The following is a 23,269-nucleotide window of genomic DNA, read 5'->3' on the forward strand; positions in this document are numbered from 1 at the left end:
ACACAGAAGTGCTGTATGCTGTAAACATGAATAGCATGGTTGTTTTGAATCACATGCTGTTTCCGAATATTCTAACCTTTCACAGACATTTAGAGCATGAAAATTTGCCTTTCAGGTATATGTTCTATTTGCTCACTCTGCAATCATTTCTTCTATTGTCTTTCACTAACCCTATTTATGTATGCAAAGCATAGGTTTTCGGTTCACAGATGCATGTTGATTTTAAATCTTTTATCACATCGTGTGCTGTTGAATGACTGACATAGATCACTTGCGCATTTGAGCTGCTAACATTCACAGCATTCCTCCAGGCCTGGTAAGTACATGTTTTTATGCTTATTATGCATTCAAAACCAAAAGAAAATTTAAAATATACAGTCTGAAAATAGTGATAGCTTTTCTTTTATATTCCTTTTTAGGTGAATAAAGTCATTGCTGGTGTCATTGACCAAACAACCGGAGAAGTCCTTTCAGTCTTTCAGTCTATTTTAAAAGGTTTTATTGACTATGACACTGGAATTAGATTGCTCGAGAATCAGCTGATCCTTTCTGGAATCATTTCTCCAGAATTAGGAGTATGTTATGATTTGGAAGAAGCTAAAGCTCATGCCTTAATTGATGAGCAGACTCTGTTGCAGTTGCAGGAATTAAGTAATGCAAAGAAGCTTATTTCAGAATCATCATTATCAAATCTTCCAGTTGTGTCAGCTTTAGAACAAGGTCTAATTTCAGAACCTTTGGCTATTAAAATTCTTGAGAATCAGCTTTCAAGTGGGCACTTGATTTTGCCATCTAGTGGAGAAAACCTGACTTTGCAGAATGCTTTCCAGAGAAACCTGATTTCTCCAACATTATATGCAAAGCTTCTGGAAAGACAAGACACCTGTAAAGATCTCATAGACCCCAACTGTGCTGAGAAGATTTCCCTTGAACAGATGGTTCATAGAAGCATATTACATGAAGAAACAGGGTTAAGACTCCTACCTGTGAAACCGCAAGAAAAAGGTAGAATCATGTTCAAATGTGGAAGGAAGATAACTATTTTGAGGGCAGCCCATGAAGGACTCATTGATCGGGAGACAATGTTCAGGCTGCTGGGTGCTCAGTTAATGTCTGGAGGTATAATTGACCCTGACTCAGGGAAGCAAATGACTGTGGAAGAGGCCATGAGACAAGGAATGATAGATCAGGACACTGCTTGTGGGATCCTCACACATCAAGTTCAGACTGGTGGAATTCTTTGTCCAAATTCAGGACAACGCTTGACTGTTGATGAAGCTGTGCAATGCAACTTAATATCGTCTACCAGTGCACTGCTGGTATTAGAAGCACAGAGAGGCTTTGTTGGACTCATTTGGCCTCACACTGGTGAAATATTCCCCATATCAACTTCTTTGCACCAAGAGATGATAACAAATGAGCTGGCATTCAAAATACTAAATGATAGACAGAAAATAGCTGCACTTTACATTCCAGAAACTTGTGAAATAGTCAGTCTAGATAAGGCTGTCCAGTCAGGGATAATAGACATCAATACTGTATCTGTTCTGACCAATGTGACTTTACCAGATAAAATGCCCAATGTAGAAGAATTAGAGTCCCCTTGTAAAAATGCTGCGAAATCGTTATCAACGTGTGAATTTCTGCCATCTGTATTGCGTGACTATGAGGAAGAACAAGATTCTGGCACAAAAGACCCTGTATGTCATAATTTTGATCAAGCTAAGAAATTATTCATATCTTACCTGATGATAAATAGTTATATGGATGCAAACACTGGTGGAAGACTTCTATTATATGATGGACAACTGCAGGAAGCCATCAATATGTTGCTGGAAGGTGATGGTGCTGCGTACAATGCTGATGTGTCAGAAATGGAGTTTAATAACAAATACAGAAGCCCAAAAGGAATTAACCTGAAGTCAGCTGGCAGTGTCCACTTTAATAATGTCACAGGCAGTTTTCAGGGTGGTCTTTCAGGTGCTGAGTGTACTTCTAGTAACAGGAAATCAGATCAGTTTGAAGATTGTGGGAATCATGTATCTTCACAGAGTGAAGACCTCCACGTGTGTAGACCAGATGTTTGCAATGCTATTGGTTCTGAGCAATCAGAACATACACAGGAGATGCTGTTAACTAACTCTATAGAACTTGGAAATGTAGTAAGAAGCACTCAAAATTCCATGAACAGAAATGCACTCAGAGGTTTTCTGGAGGTTTCTGAGTGGACAGAACTGTGTAAACATAACAATCGGGAGGCAAATTCAGGAAACACTGAAGGATATCTTCCAAATGACTCAAATCCAAATCTTATTTCAGAATCAGAGAAAGAAGAGAATTATATGGCAGACAGTATGAGTAAGGAAAAGAACAATGATAAAATCTTACAAAATTCCTTGAGTGTGAACGATTTGTCAGGTAATGAAACCTGGAGAGAGCTGGAAAGGTGCACAAAATACGAGCCTCACATACTGCAGGCTGATGATAGAAGAATGGTACTGGAAAGCAGCAAGAAAGATGATTTTCAGAGAAGTCTTGGTTCATCCATCAGTGCAGATACTGAATATAGACTTCCAGTAGAATTGGTTAGTTCTACACTGCAGTTTGAAGATAATGGATATAGTGAGCAACTTCTACAGGACTACACTGATGTACATAACAGGCCATCCCTAGAGGATTATCTTTGTATACATGGCAGGCCATCCTTGGAGGATTGTGCTGGTTTGTGGAGTAAGCTCTGTGTGGAAGACAGTGGAGACATGCACTGCAGGCTTTCATTGGGTGGTGATACTGTTATACATGATGGACCACCTGTTGGGGACAGTAACAGCACAGTACAAAGGCTAACAGTAGAAGAAAGTGATCTTACATTTGACAAGTTACTACTGTGTGACAGTAGTTCTGACTCCTCAGTAGAAGGGAGTGATGGCATCCCACAGTTTGAAAGTAACTGCTTGCAGCATGAATGTGGTGAGGTAGCCTCTGAAGATGACAGCTCTCAGTTTGATGATGATGATGCCTATGAAACACCTCAGGTTGATGATGACGACAGTGATGTCTATGAAACTCCACAAATTGATGATGATGATTCCTATGACAGTCCTCAGGAGGATGACGGTTTTGATACCTTGCAGTTGGAGGGTGATGGTACAACAGAGGCAGAATTGTCTGGAACATCAGTTCCATTAGGTTTTCTAGAGGAGAGAGGTGGTCTAATAACCCTGAGAGAAGAAACCAGCTCTTTTCAGGAGCTTGCAACTAATGTTGGAGAGAGTGTCCATGTAAATCTGACAGGTCTAGCTGAGAGTGTAAATATAGCTTCTGCAAGTGCCGAAACTATGGAAAGAATCCCTGAGGAGGAAAAGAAAAGAACAGGGAGCTTTGGAGAGAAGGAGCAAAAATTACCAGTTACTCTGGAGAGTGAAGGAAGAAAGGAGGGAGGCCTTAGTTCTTTACGGAAGATGTATGAAGCAGAAGTACGAGACAGAAATGAGGAAGTTGAAATGAAAGCGGAAAGTGATTCCTATGAGGATGAATCTGAAGGAACACAGGAGGAAGATAATGAGGAGGATTATGATAGTTATGTTGATTCTGACACTGATTCTGACAGTGATGAAGAAATGGATATTTTTTACGCACACCATCGATGTATAAACAAAGGTGACCAGCTGTTAATTTCCTTAGGAGATGTAGCAAATAGTGATGAAAATAATCAGGATATTGATGACTGTTGCTATTCGTTAGGCCACAAGAGAGGGTATACTTTGCAATTCCAGTCTAACCGTGAAAATGGAAAACTATCCTCAGGAAAATGTGAATCTGCATCAGATGTTTCTGAGGACAGATGTGTTAGTCTTACATGTACAAGTGAAGAAGACAGACAACAGGAAACAAAAGATGAATATGGGACTTGTGTCAAACATATGTCACAAGATACTACTGAGCCTATTCAGTCTGAAAATACTTTTGACACTAAATGGTTGTCCTGTAAGAGTGAAGAAAATAGGCTTAAGTTTCAAAGTTCTCATCTTCTTGATGATACTGTGACATCTGACATTAGTGTAACAGCCTTCCCAATTACAAAGCAAGCTACTGATGATGAAAGTACTCGGACAAATTTGCTTCTCTCAGAATGCTTTATTCATAGTATTAATAAAAACAATAATACCATGCCAACGTTATGTTCAGATCATGGGAAAAGGCAGAGAGAAGCAGTATTTGCAGAGGAAGAAATATTAAATGATAAGGCTGGTATGGAACAACTAAAGGAAAGTTCATCCCAAATGGACAATAAATTCCTTGTGCATATGCCTTATGTGAGTGATGGTGATAGTTCACTTAGTGACCAAGTACACCCAGTCATCAGTAGGAAGTGTGGTCAAATAGGAGAAGGTTTTCAAGTTCTCACAGAAAATAACAATAGAGTAAATATTATGGAGGGATGTGATGTCATGGGGCTAAGTAAAAGTCCCATTCAGATGGAAAGCCTTGGGGAAATATTTGATGCATCAGTAATTAAAGCTGATAGAGAAACTCCTGTTTCAAGTAAAGAACAAGTAAATGTTGATCAAGCTTTGCTTGACATGGGAGATGATGCGAAATCAGATGAATTTAAGAGAGATTTTAACATTTCCGCTTCTTTAAAACAACATACAACAGACATAAAAGAAGGCAGCCATTCAGAATTGGATAAAACTGAATCCTGTTTCTTTGAGGACAGGGAAAGAGGGAAAAAGGGTATACAGAATGAAAAGGATTTTCTGCTAAATATGGAAGAAATGCATTCAAGTGAATTTAACACTTACTCTTTTCCCCCAATTGATACAGTGAAACCAAAGGAAATTAGCATAACTAAAGAAACAGGAAGAGTTATCTGTCAAAATACTGACAATGTTCTGAAAGACTTTTCAGAAAACAAGAGCAGCAATGACAGTGAATTTTCCCCAATAAAGGGAGATGCTTTAGGAAGTATAGAGGATGCCAAAGAATCAGGAAATAGGAGTGAAGTCCTACCTTCTGGGAGTCATACCCATACCACTGATGTTTCTTCTACAATTCTGGGCAGCATAGGGGCTGACTTGAATTATGGTGCCCAGAAAGAACATGAGATGCTGAAAAACACAAAAGGAGAACATTCCATGGCCAGTGAGACTTCTTCCCTTGGAAGTGGTTTTGAAAAACAAATGTCCATGGAGTCATTACAAAAGGAAACGGGACCGTGCAAAGACTTTCAAGTAAAGGAAGGTATTTCTCAATCACCAGAAATGTCTGACGCACTAATGGAAGACTTAAAAAATTTATTCGAAAGGAAATTGAAAATGGGCCATGTTTACTGCAAGCAGGAGGGTGAACCCCTAAGTTACTCTGATACCAAAATTTTAATGCAAAATTTACTTACGATGGTTAGAAGCACCCAGCTTGGGAGTGACACATCTAGTGGGTCAAGTCTCAAGCAAATAAGCAATGCTATTAGAACTGCATTAATGGTTACCACACCGTGTACAGAGCCAAAGGACAGTGATACTCTTTCATTGCTTTGGCCTGATTGCAGAAGTCCTGATCTTCTTCGTGATATTCTGAAGCAGGAATCCTGCAAGCAAAAGGTGGATGGTCCAGATGAAAGGAAGAGTGAAACAGATGTGAAAGCTCCTGTTCCAAAACTTACTGCTTCTGAACTTCTGGAGATTTTTCAAGTCTTACCTGGAGATGAAAGTACAAACAAATTAGAGCAGCTGATAAGTGGTTTGCTTATGAGCTCACATGTTGCTGGTATCACAACAGAACAAGAGGGTGAAGGCAAAGTAGATGGGCTTTGTACTCTTTTCTCAACAGAACAATCAGAGTTTGGATCAGAAATTGCTAAAGAGAAAACATTGGCAGACAACACAGCCATTGCTTGGAAAAGTGACCAGGAGCATGGGAAGACAGACACCTTGTCCAAAGGCGTTGGTGGGCCTGTTTTCAAAACAAAAGAAGCAGCCCTGGAAGACACCCCCGCTAGCACGGTAAGTAACAACAGCTGGTATGTGCTACGTGTCCTGTGTTAAGGAAATCGCATGAATGCTTCCAAGTGCTGGAGAGAATAATTAAACCAGGAAAATGGTTGAAAAAATAAATGATAAATTTAAAATAAATTGTAATTAAAACAAGGACTTTTATAGCTTAATTTCAAGCTATAATATCAATTTGGAAAACCTTTTCTTATTGTTAAAACTAATTTTCAGGTCGATGGAGTACAGCAATGTTTAAAGTTAACAGAGAAGATACGAGGGCATTTGGCAGTACTTCAAGATATGAAAAGCCACCTGGATAACCAGCAGCCTGTTAGTAACAACCTAGAAATACTAAAAGATGAACTGGAACACCTAGAGGTAAGTAAAGTGTTCTTTATGCTTGTTACATCAGTGATGGGTGCTAGGAAGAGCCCTTAGATAAAAAAAGAGAGATTTCAAATCCAATTAAAGTAATTCAAATTTAAATGTCCCTCTGGCTTAGTAACTTAATGCGTTTTGTATATGTTCTCTTTGTAGTCATTTGAATCAGGACTGGCTACCTTTGCAATTATCATAAAAAAGGACATGAAGTTGACAGAAGAGTTTTTAAAGTTTTGTCACAGGGATATTCCTGAAGAGAAACTTAAAGAGCTAAAGATAAGCTATGACTATTTGCAGGAAGCATTTTTGGTGGTCTGTGATACATCTTCGAAACGAGCAAAACAAATAGTCTGTGCTGTTGACTCAGAAATGGTATGTTTTTATCAGTGTATGTTTTGGAGTTTTTTCAGTGTAATCCAGCTAAAAAGAAAGGATTTGGTTTTGCTTTATTTTGTTTTATCTTAATATAAAAAAAACAGTATAATTCTGTTTAATATGATAGAAAATGTGACTAGAATCCAGGGGCATAAATAAATATACAACTTCCCTTTCTAGTCTAAGCTTGCAGTATTACACCAGCAACATTTAAGCAAGCTGCAGAGATCTTCAGACTGGATCACAGAAAACAGTAAAATCGTGAATGGCTTCATAGTGAATACTAATGATATAGAAGAGATGAAGAAAAGTTTACAACTACTTAAAGTAAGTATCCTTTATGGCAGGTGTTGGTGCTTCTGACAAATGTTGCTACTTATTATGAATTATTAGCTAGGTTATGTATACCTGCTCATTAACCTCTGTTTCTTAAACAGACAGCTACAACTAATTACTTAAGGGGACAGCTACTTGACTATCCACTAATAAAATATTGTTGATTTGCTTTTTATCTTGAAAAAAATATTACAGAGTTTGACTTACTGAGAAAGCTATTTGTTCTGCTTACATTTCTTCCAATAAATCTGACCCTTTTTGGAAATCTAATTTGTAATACAGATATTTCAGTGATTAAAATCAGATCTTTATGCATAAGATCCAGAATCTTTCCTGAAGTTTAATTATCTTCCAAATCAGCTAGATGTGAGAACAGAAGATGAGGAGAGATAAAAAGTCTCTTCATTACACACTCCATGAAATGAGTCATGAAAACCAAATCAGATCAAGTTTTTAGTAAAGTCCCTATGCCTCTGTATGTATGAATGATAAAAACAACATTATTTTACTGTGCTTTAATAGAGTTCCAGTATGTATGGTAATGTCATAGGGTCTGTACAGTGTGTGACTATGGGCAGAATTTGCTACACTGCTGGAAATGGGTCTTCTTGCTGTTAAGAATAGGAATGCTTTCAAGTAAAGATTTTAACATTTCTGGGTCTTCAGATCTAGAACCTAGAAGTGTTAAATCTAACCTGCCATAAATCTTCAGGAGTTGAAGGTCAGCCAGTTTTCAAACATCCATGAGAGAGCAAAGAAATAGAGATGTTCAAGGTCACTTTATTTATTTATTACTTGGACATTTTATTACTGAACTGTCCCAGAGGCAAACCATATACAAATTCAAATGTCATATCTGAATGTGTCTGAATGATTCTGACAGAAAGTTTTGATTTACTGTGGCCAAACTGTCTCCCAAAAACATTTTGGAACAGGAGCTAAGAACAGAGGGTGGTGACACTTGTGTTTTACTTGTGCTGAGTTTGTCTTCATTGCTGGTCATTTCCTTCTCTTCATTTACAGAACAGTGCTGCAGAGCTCCACTGTAAGAAAATGGAACTGGAGTCCACTGCGTTCGATGTTCAGTTCTTCATTTCTGAACATGCCCAAGATCTTTCACCTAATCAGAGCAAACAGCTGCTGAGGCTCTTAAATAGCACCCAGAAATCTTTTCAGGAAGTACAGGAAGCAATAACATCTCAAGTGGAAAGTTTAGAGACTCAGTTACAGGCAGCGCAAGAGCTGGGTGATCAGAAGGTTTGCCTTTCTGTGTAAATGTGTGCTGACTGTTTTTGTCTATGGATGAGGAATTTTAACACCAGCATGCAGTATTAAGTGTATTCCTATCTTTTCAGGTTTTACTACAGATACGTTCATAGTTCGACAAACATGGTATTGATCAACTTTGGTGAATTGTCATTTTTGTCTTTCCTTGGTACAGTCACAGAAACAGGATATTAGATTATATGGACAGATGCAGTTTTGGGCATTAGATCTGTACAGCCTGAGATGACTAGGTCTGCTCTTTCTAGCAATGAGAGAAATTTACTTCAGGTGTCTCACAGGTGTTGTTTGTTTAGCAGCTATATCAGTAAATAAATAAAGCAGTGAACTTTTCTGGCTGCAGCTGTATTGATCAATGAATTTACTGTCGCATCATTGCTCATCACTTCTGTCCTGCTGAAGACTTTCTTTTCCTCTGATCTGCCAGGTTGTCTGCTTATGTGATTTTTTTTCTAGGTCTTTATAGTCAAAGAAACAGATTTGGTTTAAGTCTTTGCTAGCATGTCTTATTTTGACTGAGACAGATTAGAGGGCAAACATACGAGTAAATCAGCTAAGAGACTTGCAGTTCTAGGCATGGGCACTGGGAAAGCTATGAGTTAAGTTGAGACAGTTACCTCTTCAGCTGGCGTGGCTGCAGTTGGCAAGCACAAGCAGCCTTTGTAGAGTCAAAGGAGGTTGATAAGATGCTGCAGTGTAACTGCATCTCCTCTCATAGAAGCGCCGTTAAGACTCAGAATCACCACCTCAACCTCCACTTTACGCATAATGAAAGGTGTTTTAGCATTCTGAAGACTTTGTATTATTTTGCCATTTTAAGAACATTTGTTTCCACCATACTTTGTGAAAGAAACATAGAATTGAGTAAAGGAAAGGCACAGATAACTTTTGTAGGACTTAGTAACAATAATGAGCTTGCATGTTTTGTTCTTTTCTACTGCTTAAGGAGTCAACATTTTCTATTCAGGTAACATATTATGCATACCAACAAGAGCTAACTCACAATCACAACTAACCTCTGTTTTGATATCCTTTTTTTCAGAATTAATAGTGTTTATCACAGGTTTCAAGCGGTTAAGAAACTGGATTTTCACTCTGTTGTTTGGAGATTCCATCTTTCACATATGTGCATGGCCAGACTTCTATTGGGCAATTCCATCAAACATGGTCTCTTTTACTTACAACATATTTGAGGTTTATCCATGACTTCTGTATGTTCATCTTGCTCTTTGTACCACTGCTATCATGTTTACAGCATACTTTTAAAATGATTGCTTTGCAATATTGATGTTCAAAGGTAATTCCTATTAGAGTGTCTGTTAGTTCCTGAACTGAGAACGTTTTTTTTTTATTGTTCAATTCTATTTGGCTCTAATATAGGATGTGGCTGAACGGCAGCAGGAATGCAAAGAGAAACTGCAGGAAATGTGTGATTTGCTTACACAGACTGAAAATCGACTCATCGGACAGCGAGAGTCTCTTGTTATTGGAGACAGCAAAGCTGAGCTAGAACAATACCAGACCAAACAGGAGGTATGCACAATTCCAGTCAGATAAGTTAAAGAAGACTGAGTGCACAGGAGAGTGACTAGACTCTCTTGTTGAGTAACAAGTCCATCGTGTGAGAGGGAAGTAAAAGATTTGTTTGACCTACCAAAAGTAAAGGCTTAATGGAGTGTATTTACACTGTTGCCCATGAATACACTCCAGCATGTGCCACTGGGAGTAAAGCAACTTTCAAACTAGGAGACACTACAATAGGGAGTATGTAGTAGACACTTCAAGAAGCACTCTTGGAGCAGACGTGATATTTGCTATATATTATCTTAAGGTTGTTCCTGTTGGATATGATAAAATCACGCTTGTTTATTACACTAAAATAATGTAACCAGCTTTTTAACTGGTATCAGGGAGTGCTTATTCCTGTTCACAGTACTTTGAATAATTTTGCTGCAAGGCTTTCTCTTGCCTGAGGCTTTCCATTGCCTTGCTCGTGTTTTGGTTTTAATTCTGTTTTTTTTCTGGTGTTGCTTGCAATCTCCTTGATGTCCTTGTGTAACAGAGCCCTTTCAGTTTACCTGCTTTCCTGTTGAGACCTTGCTTTTCAGCTGTATCCTGTCATCTATAAGCTTTTACTCTGTCCTGACTGATACTGACTGAGTTTATGATAGTTAAAGGACTGAAGGACTTGGTACTCTTCTTCCTCCTTCTCCTAGTGGTAGTTTACTGTAGAGCTCCAAATCAGGTTTAGTAATCTATAAAGGCAGAAATGTCCTTATTCATCTTGCCTTGCTTTACTTATCTTTAAAGTAACACATCTAGTTTGTCAAAGTTCTCCTTATAGTCAGTGGAAAGATACAGACACCCCTGCGGTACCTCTTAATATCGCTTACATGTCTTAACTAAATGGGGTACCCATGGGAGTGAAGAACTGATACAGCATATGCTTCATCTTTTTTCCATCAGCTGTTTGTGACTGCCTAGCAGACTAGTTGTTATTTGCTGACTGATTTCTTGTAGACGCCGTTGTAGAAGAGTGTCTCAGGAGGTGAATGGGGGCTTAAAAGATTCTCGAAAGCTTTCGTCCTCAGTGAGCTGTTTGAAAGGGATCACAGAGATCTTTGTCTGAGAAGGAGAATCTTGTCTTAATATAGTGTCCCCAGGAAATTTTCTAACATACTTGCTGAAGTGTTAAAACAAGCCGCAGTTTTAGATGCCATATAATTGCTGAAAAATCTGTAGTCTAGAATGAGAATCAAATGTTTTGTCTTGCAGCTTCAAGAGTTTTACACTGCCTATAAAGAAAAAAATCTTCATTATTTCAGTAACTGGGTGAATGTATTCAACAGCATAATTATTGTTGTAATTAAAGCTCCCCTCAGATAACTGGGAGGGAGATATTTTTATCTGACTCTATCACAGGACTAGGCAAACTGCTTTGGATAAACTAAAACTAAACATCTGTCCTCTATGAAATTTAATGGACTTAAACATTCTCTGAAGATTGAAATATTATGATCAATTACAATTAAGGAAAAATATTCTTATGGTATTTCTGGCCTGAACAAAACCAAGAAATATGGGAAAACTTCCACCTGGGAAAGATGACTACAAGTTTCTGACTTTTTTTCAGTCCCTGTATTTTCCGCAGCTTTCTGTTAGGATAGTAATGGAACGGAATTTATCAGGAGACTCACTGTACTAAGTACAGCGTAGCAGATTTACTTTCTCTCGATACCTAAAAAATAAGGTATATTTTCTTCTGTGTACATGGAAATACAATATTTGAGCTACTAAACAAAGGAAAAAAGTGGCCTCAGTCTGAACAGGAGTGTAAGCCAACAGGCTTGCAATTTAAAAAACCAAAAAAATTAAGCTGCAACAACATTGTCAGATGTTGAATTGCTTTTATTTTTTTAATAATCCTATCTGCAATTTAGTAATGTGTCATGTACTCTCCCAAGTTAAAAAGGACCAGTGTGGTGCTTACCCCTAGAACAGAGATAGTTCCAATGAAGTTAACTGGAAAGATCTAGTGAATAATTTACTTAGTCCTATTTGCTTTCTTTTTTCTCAAAAGGAAATACAAAAAGACATGAGAACGAGTGCCCAGACACTGGCAGAGATTGTGAAAAATACTGAAACCTTCTTGAAAGAGAATGGAGAAAAGTTGTCACAAGAAGACAAGACTATTCTTGAACAGAAACTGAATGAAGCTAAGACAAAGTGTTTGCTCCTTAGTCAGAAGGCGGAAGAGTCCAAAAAAGAACTGGATAAAGCTATGACAACAGCAATTAAGCAGGAAACAGAAAAGGTTTTTAGGCAACCATTTCATACCTTTCTTCAAACTTTTTATGTGTCTTACAGGATTAGTCTCGCAATTTATTATTGATATGCTGTGGAGAGATTAATCATATTTCATTTGGGTGACTAATAAACTGTTCGCAGGTTTAATTTCTTTATAAAATAAACAGCAATATGTATGTCAATCAAAAATTTTGTTTAATGTTAATGTATTTTAAATGGTCTGTTTGCATATGATATTTTGTAGTGCCTAAAGAAGATTTCTAAACTGAAACTGAAATTTCAATGTAGGTTGCAGCCATAGAACAGCTGGAAGAAAGTAAAAATACAATAGAAAATCTCTTGGATTGGTTATCAAATGTGGATAAAGAAGCGGAGCATGGCCGGAAATTTAAGCATGCAATAGAACAGAATGGAACACACTTTGAAGAGGGAGATGTGAAGGCTTTGGAAGGAGAGGAGGATGATGTCAATGGTAATCTGCTGGAAATTCAGCAAGACATTGAAACTCAGGTGGATGGACTAGTAAAAAGCACAGAAGATAATCTGAACCAGCAGTATCAGAAAGTCAAGGTACTGTTACTGAGTTTATTCAACATTTAGGTGCTAAGCGTGTCAGTCCTTATTCAACATGAGTGTGAATTCAGTCTCATCCTTTCTGTCATAGGCTTTGGAACAGGCACTAGGAAGTTAGTGATATACAGTGGTAGGCATTTTGATAGTTAGCATGCATTACATATTTGTCGCTTTCTTGCTGTTACTGTGGTTGTTTCCTGCAAAATAAGAAAACGAACATATTCTACAAGGTAAATGTTAAGAATCCTGAGGTAAGTCTATTCTTAATTTTTATAATGAGAAATTAATGCAGGTAAATAAAATGTGAAAAGCAGCAATATGTGACTTTTTCAGAAATCTTTGTAATAGTCAAATGATTCAACCCCCTGCAGTTCCCTGTGAACACTGATCACCAATAGCTGCAAATAATAGTTTGCTGAAATTACAGTCTTCATTCCCTATAACTTTTAACACATGGGCAAAGCACTATTTGAAAGCTTCAAAAGGATGAGTTATATGAAACCACAGCACAGCATTTTAAAAATAGATTTTTCCAGGTAACATAATTGAAAGCATTTAAAATAATAAGAGCTCAGTTTTACGACTTTTGTTCACTTAGAGTTGAGCAACTAAGAACTTTTAGGTGTGATTCGATGAACATGTTGATGAAAATTATTATGCTGATAGCTGATACTATTTTGGATTTTCTTTCTTACTAAAAAGAAAAAAAACAGCCTAAGAAAATGAAATAATTTGGTTTCGTGTACATAATGTTTGTACTTCCACTTTTTTGGCAGTTCTTTTCTGCACCTAACGCCTACAGGATAATTGCCCATAGTACTCATGGAAGAAAAGCGAACCAGTCTATTGTACATAGCTATTTTACATGGGAATAGAGGACCTTCAAGAATTGAGATTTTTTGAAAGAATGTATTTGAAATATGGTTTTTATTTGGCATATAGTTCTACTTCCTATGACTTACTATTTTTTTAATGAGATTTAAACAATTTACATGCATAAAATGTCTCAGTTTTTAAAGTTAAACAGACCTGTTTTATGGCTAAGTATATTTGATAAGAATCACTGCTCTTGAAATTGAAAAATGAAATTTAAAAAATTGAATAATGTTTTTTTCACTCAATATAAGAAGAAAGTATCGATTTTTTTTAATGTTTGATGCTTTTACTCCTTTTGGTCTGTTTATCTGAAATGGTAGCTATAATATATGTAGCAGGAAATGGAACAGTTTTGATTTGGAAAGTTGCCTACCTTTGAATGCTTTATTTGATAAATCCTATTTTGAGACAGGGAATTAGGAAAATTTTGATTACACTAAGCACACTACCCTAAATGTTAAGTAATAAGCAAATAATTTTTATTAGGAAAAAAATTTGAAGTGATTGATAATGTTTGGCTTTACTATACAGAGTTGTCTTTTAGAAGTACAGGGGAAGGTGTTTGTGTGATATATATATCCTAGTATTTCCGAGTACCAGTGATACTTGAAGACTCCCATTTGGTCGTGGCCTGTGTGTCTGGCTAAAATTACCATTGGATGTTTTGTAAAATTTCGAAACTGCACAGAAATATGATGACCAGGAATCATGCTTTCTTTTAAATTACTCACAAAATGTCTTTTAATAAATAATATGAAAATTAGAAAAGCTTTTTATCATTTTGATGGACTTTGTTTTACTCGTCGTTTCTAAGGAACCATTGGAGAAGGTACTGGTCATAATTTATTCTTTTTTTTCTTGTAGGCGCAACATGAGAAAATTATTTCACAGCAGCAGGCTGTCATAATAGCAACTCAGTCTGCTCAGGCACTGCTTGAGAAACAAGGGCACTACCTTTCCCCTGAAGAAAAAGACAAGATGCAAAGGAACATGAAAGAGCTGAAGGCTCAGTACGAGACTGCTTTAGCTGAATCAGAAAGGAAAATGAAGTTGACTCATTCTCTAAGAGAAGAACTTGAGAAATTTGATGCAGACTATAGTGAATTTGAAACTTGGCTGCAGGAGGCAGAACAAGAACTTGACAATTTGGAGGCAGGTGCTTCTGACTTCAGCGGTATTATGGTCAAACTGAAAAGGCAAAAGAGTTTTTCAGAAGATGTTATATGTCACAAAGGTGATTTACGGTATATTACAATTTCTGGACAAAGAGTTTTAGATGCTGCAAGGTCATGTAGCAAAAGAGATGGTGTGAAGGTTGACAAAGATGATATCGATACTTCAGCTACATATACTGAAGTGCAAAATAAACTGGATAGTGCTTCACATCGTTTTAAATCTCTCTATACTAAGGTAAGTTTTATTTATACTGAGTAGGAAAGACTATTATAATTGATTTGGCAGTTTGTATAAAAAGGGCTTAGCTGATGAAACAAATTCTGTTTCTTAAAGTTAGGTAACAGAACAGGATGCTTTTCTAGAAGAGCTGCTTTAGTCAAGTACCAGACTATTTAAGGTCTGAATGGATGAAATTTTCTACCTTGTGTTATAAGGCATAAATCAGACCAGATTTCCTCATTGTTCTTTCCAGCCTTAAACAGACTCTTTGAGTTTATGACAGTAGAGGATGCCTCAGTAACATTTTGGGGTGGAAACAAATTGTAGTACTTTCAGATGGATAACATTTCTTCTATGTTCCGTGTGATGTTTCCCACAACTGCTTGTTTACTTGGCTTCCTACTAGTAAAATGAATGTAGAAAGAGAGAGACTATGCCAAGATTAATATTTAAAATTTCAATTTGATTTGTATCCTGAAATAGATTGTCCCAATGTGACCTTTGTTGTCAGCACTAGGCATACAGGAACGTACTGATTTGAAGACAGCAATTCTTTTCCACTACTCTGCGAAATAAACACTTTATCCTTAACAATCTGAGATTAGTCTCTAACTAATGGGAAACTAGCAGTGCAAAATCCTCCTGTACCTTACAGAGGGAAGATAATCCAGCTCCCTGTGCCAGGTTCACGAATGGAAGCTGTCTGGTAGAATGAGACAGATATCACCAACTGGTCTCACATGCCAACTCTCCAGCTGTTTTCAAAAAACCAACAAAGTATTGTTCAATATTTATAATATTCTGAAATTGTAGACTTTTGAGATAATTATTAATTGAACCATTAAGAGACAGTTACTGTCTCTATGCTTTGACTATGCCATTTCATAATTTTCTAAGATCGTAAGTTCAGACTCATTAGTAGAGCTTCAGTGTCCACTGATTCAGTGTTTGTCTGCAGCAGTTGCCATCTTTGAGAATTTTCATCTCTAAGGTTTTCTTGCTCAGAAACATAAATTCTGTAAAATCATGGGTTTGATTGTTTGATTACAAAAACAATGTAAACTCTGTTGAACAATTTGTGAATTGTGAACTCTGTTTGCAGAAGCTCATTTTCATTTTCCTACTTAACTTATATGAGCAGTGAAATAGTTGGTTTATTAGATTAGTTTGAGTGTGAATGTAAAGATTTCATTGCAAAATTTTCAGGGAGCTTATTTCTATGCACATAAAAATCCTGTGCTAGCAGCTTGTTTTGTGGTCTCAGATTAGTCAACTTGCCAAATTCTATCCTTTCTGTATATACAGTTAGCACTGGTGTAATAGGCATGCTTTAAATATTTGACCATAAATGTCCCGAGCAAAACCAACACAAGGTAGACTTTTCTTGTTAAATAGACTCTTGTTAAGAATTTGAAGGACAGACTTTTTAAAAGTGAGACCTTCCACAATTTGTGAGATCTTCCAAGTTGTAAATGGGTTTCTAGTAACCTTTTTGCCTTTTGTAAAGCTTTTTGCTTTTAATAAATATTTATGTTGCTTTTATTTTCATTATATATATAGATTTGCACACACACATATGAGTTTATAGGCTTATATGTGAAGGAATCTTAAAAGTCAGTTTTCAGTTAACTGGGTCTGTAAATGAGTGCATTCTATGTTTGCCCACCAGATGGAGACCAAGCACCAAATGTAAATACTAAAATACAGTGTGTGGAAGGTTCAGAATATAAATATTTAAAGTAACTGTTTATAAACATTATGACGTGATATAATCACATTTTGCATGTCAAACCATCTCTAAAAAGACTAAAAGAGTTCCACTGACCTTTTTACATGACGATTCACTGTATGCATTTTGGGGCATGTTAACATATTGGACTAATAGGTTCTTGGTCAGATGACATTCTTAATTGACCAAAACAAAGCACGTACGCCATACCGAGCCATATCACTTTGGATTCACTATGCAGATAAGGCATTTATGAAAGCAATACTCTGCTGTCTGTATTTTAATGAATGTACACATATCTTCTGATTTTTTTAAAAAATTCCTATCTTCCACTGGCTACATTTTTGGTGTCAGAATGCTGATAAAGAATCTTTATGTTGGTGGATCGAAAAGTATTTGTAAAGCTTTTCCTATTCTAGTACAATGGGTTAGATTCCAGTTTCCCACCTGCATCAGTGAATTGATCCTAAATCACACTTGAGGAGCACAAGCTGGGAAGACCTGTGTAGCCTGTCCGGCTGTCATGCCTTGGTTCAGAAATCACTTAGAGAGTAGAATGATGACAGGAAAAAATCATGCAGTATTTCAGGAGGGAAAGTACAACCTTGAGATGGGTATGAAATGCAGCACACAGTTTCATGACTGAGTATTTGCTTGTTTGTTTTCTACTCTTTTAGTGTAGCATCCTTGGAAATAACCTTAAAGACCTAGTGGATAAATACCAGCATTATGAAGATGCCTCATCTGGACTTTTGTCAGGTCTCCAGGCCTCTGAAGTAGCTGTGAACAAACAACTATCAGAGCCAATTGCAGCGGATCCCAAAAATCTCCAAAGACAACTAGAAGAAACCAAGGTGAAAAGCTTTAAAAAGCAGAAGTACTTTTGTCCTAAAATGAACTGCTTTTTGTCTGAAAAACAGGATGATCTAATACAATCCAAGTGGCTGCAGGCCAAATCCTTGCCTTTCACGCGGGCATGTAACTTTTACAGTTTTCAAATTCAGCTGTACAGAGTGTTATCTGAAAAGCACCAGAGTGGAAGGAAATGGGGCACCAAGATGCCATTAGCAGTGGTGAAAGCAAGATGTGTTTCATGTCACTTAGCAAATGATAGGGTGAAATCTGGAAAGTTTTTGAACTAAGAAAGGATTTAGTTTGCTATCAGAGCAGGGCTTGGGACTGAGTTCCTGATAGAGAAGACCATGTGATGTTTGTTGTCTGTGACTCCTGCTTTTTTCTGTTCACATTTGTGTGTTACTGCATTGTGAAAGGGATCACACTGGCTAAGCAGTGCGATGTGACTAGTCTGTTTGCCTGCTTCAGTTGTATCCAGTACTGCAGAGAGTGAATGTAACATAATCTGCACTGCACAGAAAAACAATATTTTTTCTTTTTTTTTGTTGTTTTTTTTTTTCCCCACTGAGGGAGTAACTCACAGCTTTACATAAATCCTAGTAGAGGCAAGAGAGGTTAGTGATGGAGCTTGTGAGGGTAAAACTCCAGTTAGTTGTGTAGAATGTAGGTTTACAGAAGGCTTTAGGAACCCAACTATAAGGTGAGTTATATAAAGTTTCATACAGTCTGTAGTCTTTCAACTGACTCTCATATTTTCATGAACACATTCAATCATCTGTACTATAATTAAAATGCAAGATTATTTCTTTTTCAGTGAGCAAGGCTATTGGTCAGGCATTTCCTTGCTGTTTTGTCTATGCTATGTGGAGTATCTGTGCAGGTCTGACATGTTTGCTATTGACAAATGATGGTCAATGGCTCTTGGAAAGTGCATGCTTTAGGTGTTTCCCTTACATCACCCTGAGCAGTAGTACCTTTACCACGTGGTATCTTTTAAATCTGCCACTGGAACTGGCCAACACTTTGGTGCGTAACACATCAGAGGAGACAAATCACAGCAATGGTGTAAGACAACAAAATTAAAAGTGTAAATTTTGAACTCCTAGCAGTGGAACAATTTAGGTACATTTGTGCTTCCAAGCACTAGAAAGGTAGGAATAACACCAATTACAATTTGAAGCTTCATTTAAACTTTTTGTTCCTTATGCCAAAATGAGTTATATCCTGTATAATGCCAATTTTCATGCAAGTAATACAAAAGGAGCGAGTACTGGGGTTCTTTTATGAACTGCCGACATGGATTACTTGCCACACAAAAGAGCACTCAATGAATATGAGCTGTGAAGAAGGGAGAGGGTACAAAGTGTCAAAAGATTCAAAGGAAGAGAAAATACAGGAGGCTTAAGAAAGCCAATTAATGAACGCAAAACAAAGAGTATTTCTGAAGAAGTCAGGTGGTGCAAGTTAAAGCTGTCCCTTGCAGCCAACACATGCAGCTGATAATCCAGCTAGACACAGATTTTGGCAGCATGATGCGGTCTAATCTTTTTATGGGGATTAACTGTTCTTCAGAATATTCTTCAGTGCCTCTGGCATCAGCGTGCTTGCTTTCTGTCAGCATACAAGGTTTTCTGGTACGTCTTTTTTTCTTTTTGTTTTTTTTTTTTTTTTTCCCCCCTCCCCCCCACAAGTACAGTGTATTTCTCTAGTGTAAGGAAAATCCCTCTTCAGGTCTGTCTGAGTTTCATTGTGTCAAGTGCATCAGCAAGACATACTATGTTCTGGCATACTGTTGTGCTCTGGTTACCAGTACTGAATGCACTGACATGGCTTCTTTGTCCTGGTAGGGCAGATAGGATTACCTTTGAGTCATATGTTCAGTGAGTGGGTGTGTATCAAAAAATAAATGAGAAGTCCCTTCATTTTGGACTTGTCTAAAGTTAAAGTGAATCAAGACAAAGATGTAACATATACACTAGCACAGAGGCCTGAAATAATTTAAAGACTATTCACTCTAAAGCACTTCTATATACTGGAGAGAGAAAGCCAGTTTTGGAAGTTGATACAGCCTTCCTGCCTTTCTCTGTTGACTCTGGAGCAAGTCGTGGCTGACCTAGTCTCTAAACCTGTGTTCCTTGGTTAGATGGACAAACCTAGGCAAAATTCAGTGACACTGGCTCCAGGAGGTTCCTAAACTGTGAAGGCAATCATCTTGTTTCAAGCTATTCCTGTTTATGCTGTGGTATCAGCCTGATCCTTTGTCAATACAACTGATGGTGACTGTGTAACTACTGCTGATGACTGTATGTTTTTCCCCCTGAATTGTTCTCTGATGCTGAGTTGAAAAATATGTTTATTTTTCTTTTGGATGGTATATTAGTCTGTACAAGTGGTCTTTAAAAACAATTAATCAAAAGACACATTTTGAAGTGACATGCAAGAAATCAGTTGAGTCAGAGAAGTATTGTAAAACAGAACATAAAAAACATGGTGAATAAACTAAAACAAGGGCCAGAAGATCAACAGCAGTCATAGGCACTGGTGAAGATTTTTCTTAAGGAGAGGTCACAAATTGAATTAGTTTATTCCCAGCAGTAAGTTTAGGTTGTATGGCGTATCTAAAGCCTTGTGTGTTTAACTATTAGCTGTATTGACAAGCGTAACTGATAATTGTGGAATTTTACAGGTTCTTCAGGGGCAAGTGTCTAACCACCAAATTGCTGTAGAAAAACTGAAAAAAGCTGCTGAAGTGTTATTGGACACAAGGGGAGAGTTGACACCAGACAAAGATGAGATTCAGAAAACACTGGGTAAAATGTTTACTTTTCTAAATACCTCTTTTTATCACTTGTGTCTGCATGCAGGTCCTTGAAGAGACAAAATACAGAGTTGCCACATTCTTGTGTCACCGTTCAAGTCCTTGTATTGTTGAGTCATAAGCTATTACAGTAACTTCATTGTTGGTCTGTCTCCTACATTGAGCCATGTGCTTTTCACTGAAAAGCTGTCATTTTATTTTTGACTTTTTTTTCCCCAGAAATAGGGATTATCTTTAATTCCCATGTTATAGATGGGCATGCCAAACAGAGTTAGTGATTTGCTGAGGATCCTAAATTCTCCAGTGGGGAGGAGCATGTTCAGGTTCAAGGAGCATGGCTCCAACTATCTGTTTCCAAACAATTATTTGAAGTTTGCTTAGCCAAGGAATTACTTCCTTCTGACTTCAAGAAACTGTCTGTGGTGGGTTGACCTTGGCTGGCTGTCAGATGCCCACCCAGCTGCTCTTTCACCCCTCTTGCCCAACAGGATGGAGGTAGAAAATAATATGGAAAAGCCCACGGGTTGAGGTAGAGACAGGGAGATCACTTACCAGTTACTGTCATGGGCAAAACAGACTTGACTTAGGAAAAATTAAATTTCATTTATTGCCAAATAAAATAGGTTTAGATAGTGAGAAACAAAGATAAATTAAAGCAACGCCTTCCTCCCACCCTGCTCTTTTTTCCAGGCTCTCCATCACTCCTTCCTTCCCAACTACTCACACCTCCCTGCCAAACAGTGCAGGGTAGATGGACAATGGGGGGTTGTGGTCAGTCCATAACAGCTCCTCTCTGCCGCTGCTTCCTCCTCACCCTTTTGCCCTGCTCCAGCATGGGTCCTCTCCATGGGCTGAAAACTTACAGGATAATCTTGCTCCAGTGTGGGCTCTCTACAGGCTGCAGTTCCTTCAGGAAATATACACCTCCTCCAGCATGGGGTCCTTCATGTGCTGCAGTGTGGTTATCTGCTTCAGCATGGTTGTCCACAGGCTTCAGGGGAAGCTGTGCTCCAGTCCCTGGAGCACCTCTTCCCCCTCTTTGTTGTCTGACCTTGATGTCTGCAGGGCTACTTTTCACACTTTCTTTTCCCTCACTTCTCAGTCTCAGACAGCATTTTCCCCTTTCTTAAAGGGTTTTTTCCCAGAAGCACCACCAGCTTTGCTGAGGAGCTCAGCTGTGCCCTGTGGTGGGTCGGTTGGAGCTGGCTGGAACTGTGTGTGTCTTCCATGGGGCAGCCCCGGCCTCTTCTCACAGAGGCCAAAAACCTTGCCACTACCAAAACCTTACCACCTACACCCAATACTCTTTCCTATCAGTTGTGAGAAGCAGCAGAGCGTGACATTCACCACCGTCTGAAGTTTGAAGACTCTCTCTGTGTATCACACAACTATCTCTTACTGGAATCCCATAAGTAACTTGCAAAGCAACAAAATAAAATGACTGTGAGCTTGCCTCTTTGGAGTCGGTGATGAAACTCCATGGGAGGTACATGGAACTTGTAACTTTCAGAGGCTTACCCTGAAAGTGTTGAAGATCTACTGAAGAACCATCTGGAAGAACCTTTCAGCTCTAACAATAACATAAGAGACATAATTGTAGAAGAGCTGTCTTAATACTCCACTGTTTTATTTCTTGGGAACAGTCAACAGCTGTCATAAGCTAGAGCTGCATGGGAACCAGGTTCTAAAAGCTGGGGAGCACAGCTGTAAGCTGCTCCCTTATTTCCCTTGACCTATGGGCTTCTTGGCTCTATCTGAAGATTTTCATCTTTGCTTGTGTGTTTTTACTGAATAAAGCTGATGTTTGTGCTTCGTTCTGATGTAGGCAATTTTTGACTCACACTTACCTGGTGAGAACTGGTAAAATGAGTTAAAAGCTTAGTTGGGCTAAAGGAAAAAATTGAAATATATTTTCTCTTTATCAGATGATATTGTGGAGAGGTATGACAATTTATCCAAGTCTGTAAATGGAAGGAATGAGAAGCTCCAAGTAACTCTGACACGATCCCTAAGCGTGCAGGATGGTTTGGATGAAATGTTGGATTGGATGGAAGGAGTTGAAAAGAGCCTTGAAGAACATGATCAAGTGCCTTTGAATTCTGCTGCTATTCAGGATATTATTAGTAAAAGCATTGTAAGTAGCATTCTCTGAAAGAAGAAACATTTGTTTGATAGTTCAGATTTCAAGAAAGAGTTAAAACCTTAGTTTGACATTTTTAATGGATTCAAAATACTTAATAAAGAGGACTGTTGCGTGAAGTGAAACTGCACATCAGGATTTTTGTAGCTGAAATAGATCTACACGGATGGCCTAGCTGTGCTGATTTGTTGCTTCATATGATGGACCGGTTTTGCTTCTTAAAATTTAGTTATAAGCAATACAAAGTAATTCTTGCTTGTTTCAGATGCTAGAACAAGACATTGTGGGTCGCCAAAGCAGTATAAACACAATGAATGAAAAAGTTAAGAAGTTTATGGAAACAGCAGATCCATCCACTGCATCCACACTGCAAGCTAAAATGAGTGAACTTGCAGGACGGTTTTCTGAAGCAAGTAACAAGCATAAAGAGAAGCTTATGAAAATGGAGGAGTTGAAGACTAAAGTGGAGTTATTTGAAGGTCTCTCAGAAAAACTTCAGTCATTTCTAGATGAGAAAAATCAGGGACTCAGTGAGACAGAGGCACCAAGAAAGGATGTTAGTGAAGTGTCTCAGTATGTGCAGGTACTGTACCATTCCATATATATTGTGCATCTCTAGTCTAACGTATCTAAGTGCTTGAAAAATAAATAAGGCATGCTTGTTTCCTGACTTTGGTTGGTTAGCTAAAATCAAGAATTTAATTTTG

General features: G+C 37.9%; 1 protein-coding gene across 12 annotated transcripts in view; it reads left to right on the forward strand.

Annotated features, from left to right (window-relative positions):
- DST (dystonin) overlaps positions 1–23,269 on the forward strand; it is a 326,171-nt gene that overhangs the window by 210,794 nt on the left and 92,108 nt on the right. For all 12 annotated transcript variants that reach the window (XM_068410532.1, XM_068410453.1, XM_068410484.1 and 9 more), the window contains 13 exons: positions 420–6,005; positions 6,225–6,371; positions 6,531–6,746; positions 6,930–7,076; positions 8,109–8,342; positions 9,750–9,902; positions 11,950–12,183; positions 12,465–12,746; positions 14,490–15,035; positions 17,427–17,603; positions 20,291–20,414; positions 22,348–22,556; positions 22,828–23,145. In XM_068410532.1, the coding sequence (XP_068266633.1) occupies positions 420–6,005; positions 6,225–6,371; positions 6,531–6,746; positions 6,930–7,076; positions 8,109–8,342; positions 9,750–9,902; positions 11,950–12,183; positions 12,465–12,746; positions 14,490–15,035; positions 17,427–17,603; positions 20,291–20,414; positions 22,348–22,556; positions 22,828–23,145 (8,373 nt within the window). The remainder of the gene's footprint in view (positions 1–419; positions 6,006–6,224; positions 6,372–6,530; positions 6,747–6,929; positions 7,077–8,108; positions 8,343–9,749; positions 9,903–11,949; positions 12,184–12,464; positions 12,747–14,489; positions 15,036–17,426; positions 17,604–20,290; positions 20,415–22,347; positions 22,557–22,827; positions 23,146–23,269) is intronic.

Source organism: Nyctibius grandis, chromosome 1 (assembly GCF_013368605.1).
Source record: "Nyctibius grandis isolate bNycGra1 chromosome 1, bNycGra1.pri, whole genome shotgun sequence".
In the NCBI taxonomy this organism is placed as follows: Eukaryota; Metazoa; Chordata; class Aves; order Nyctibiiformes; family Nyctibiidae; genus Nyctibius; species Nyctibius grandis.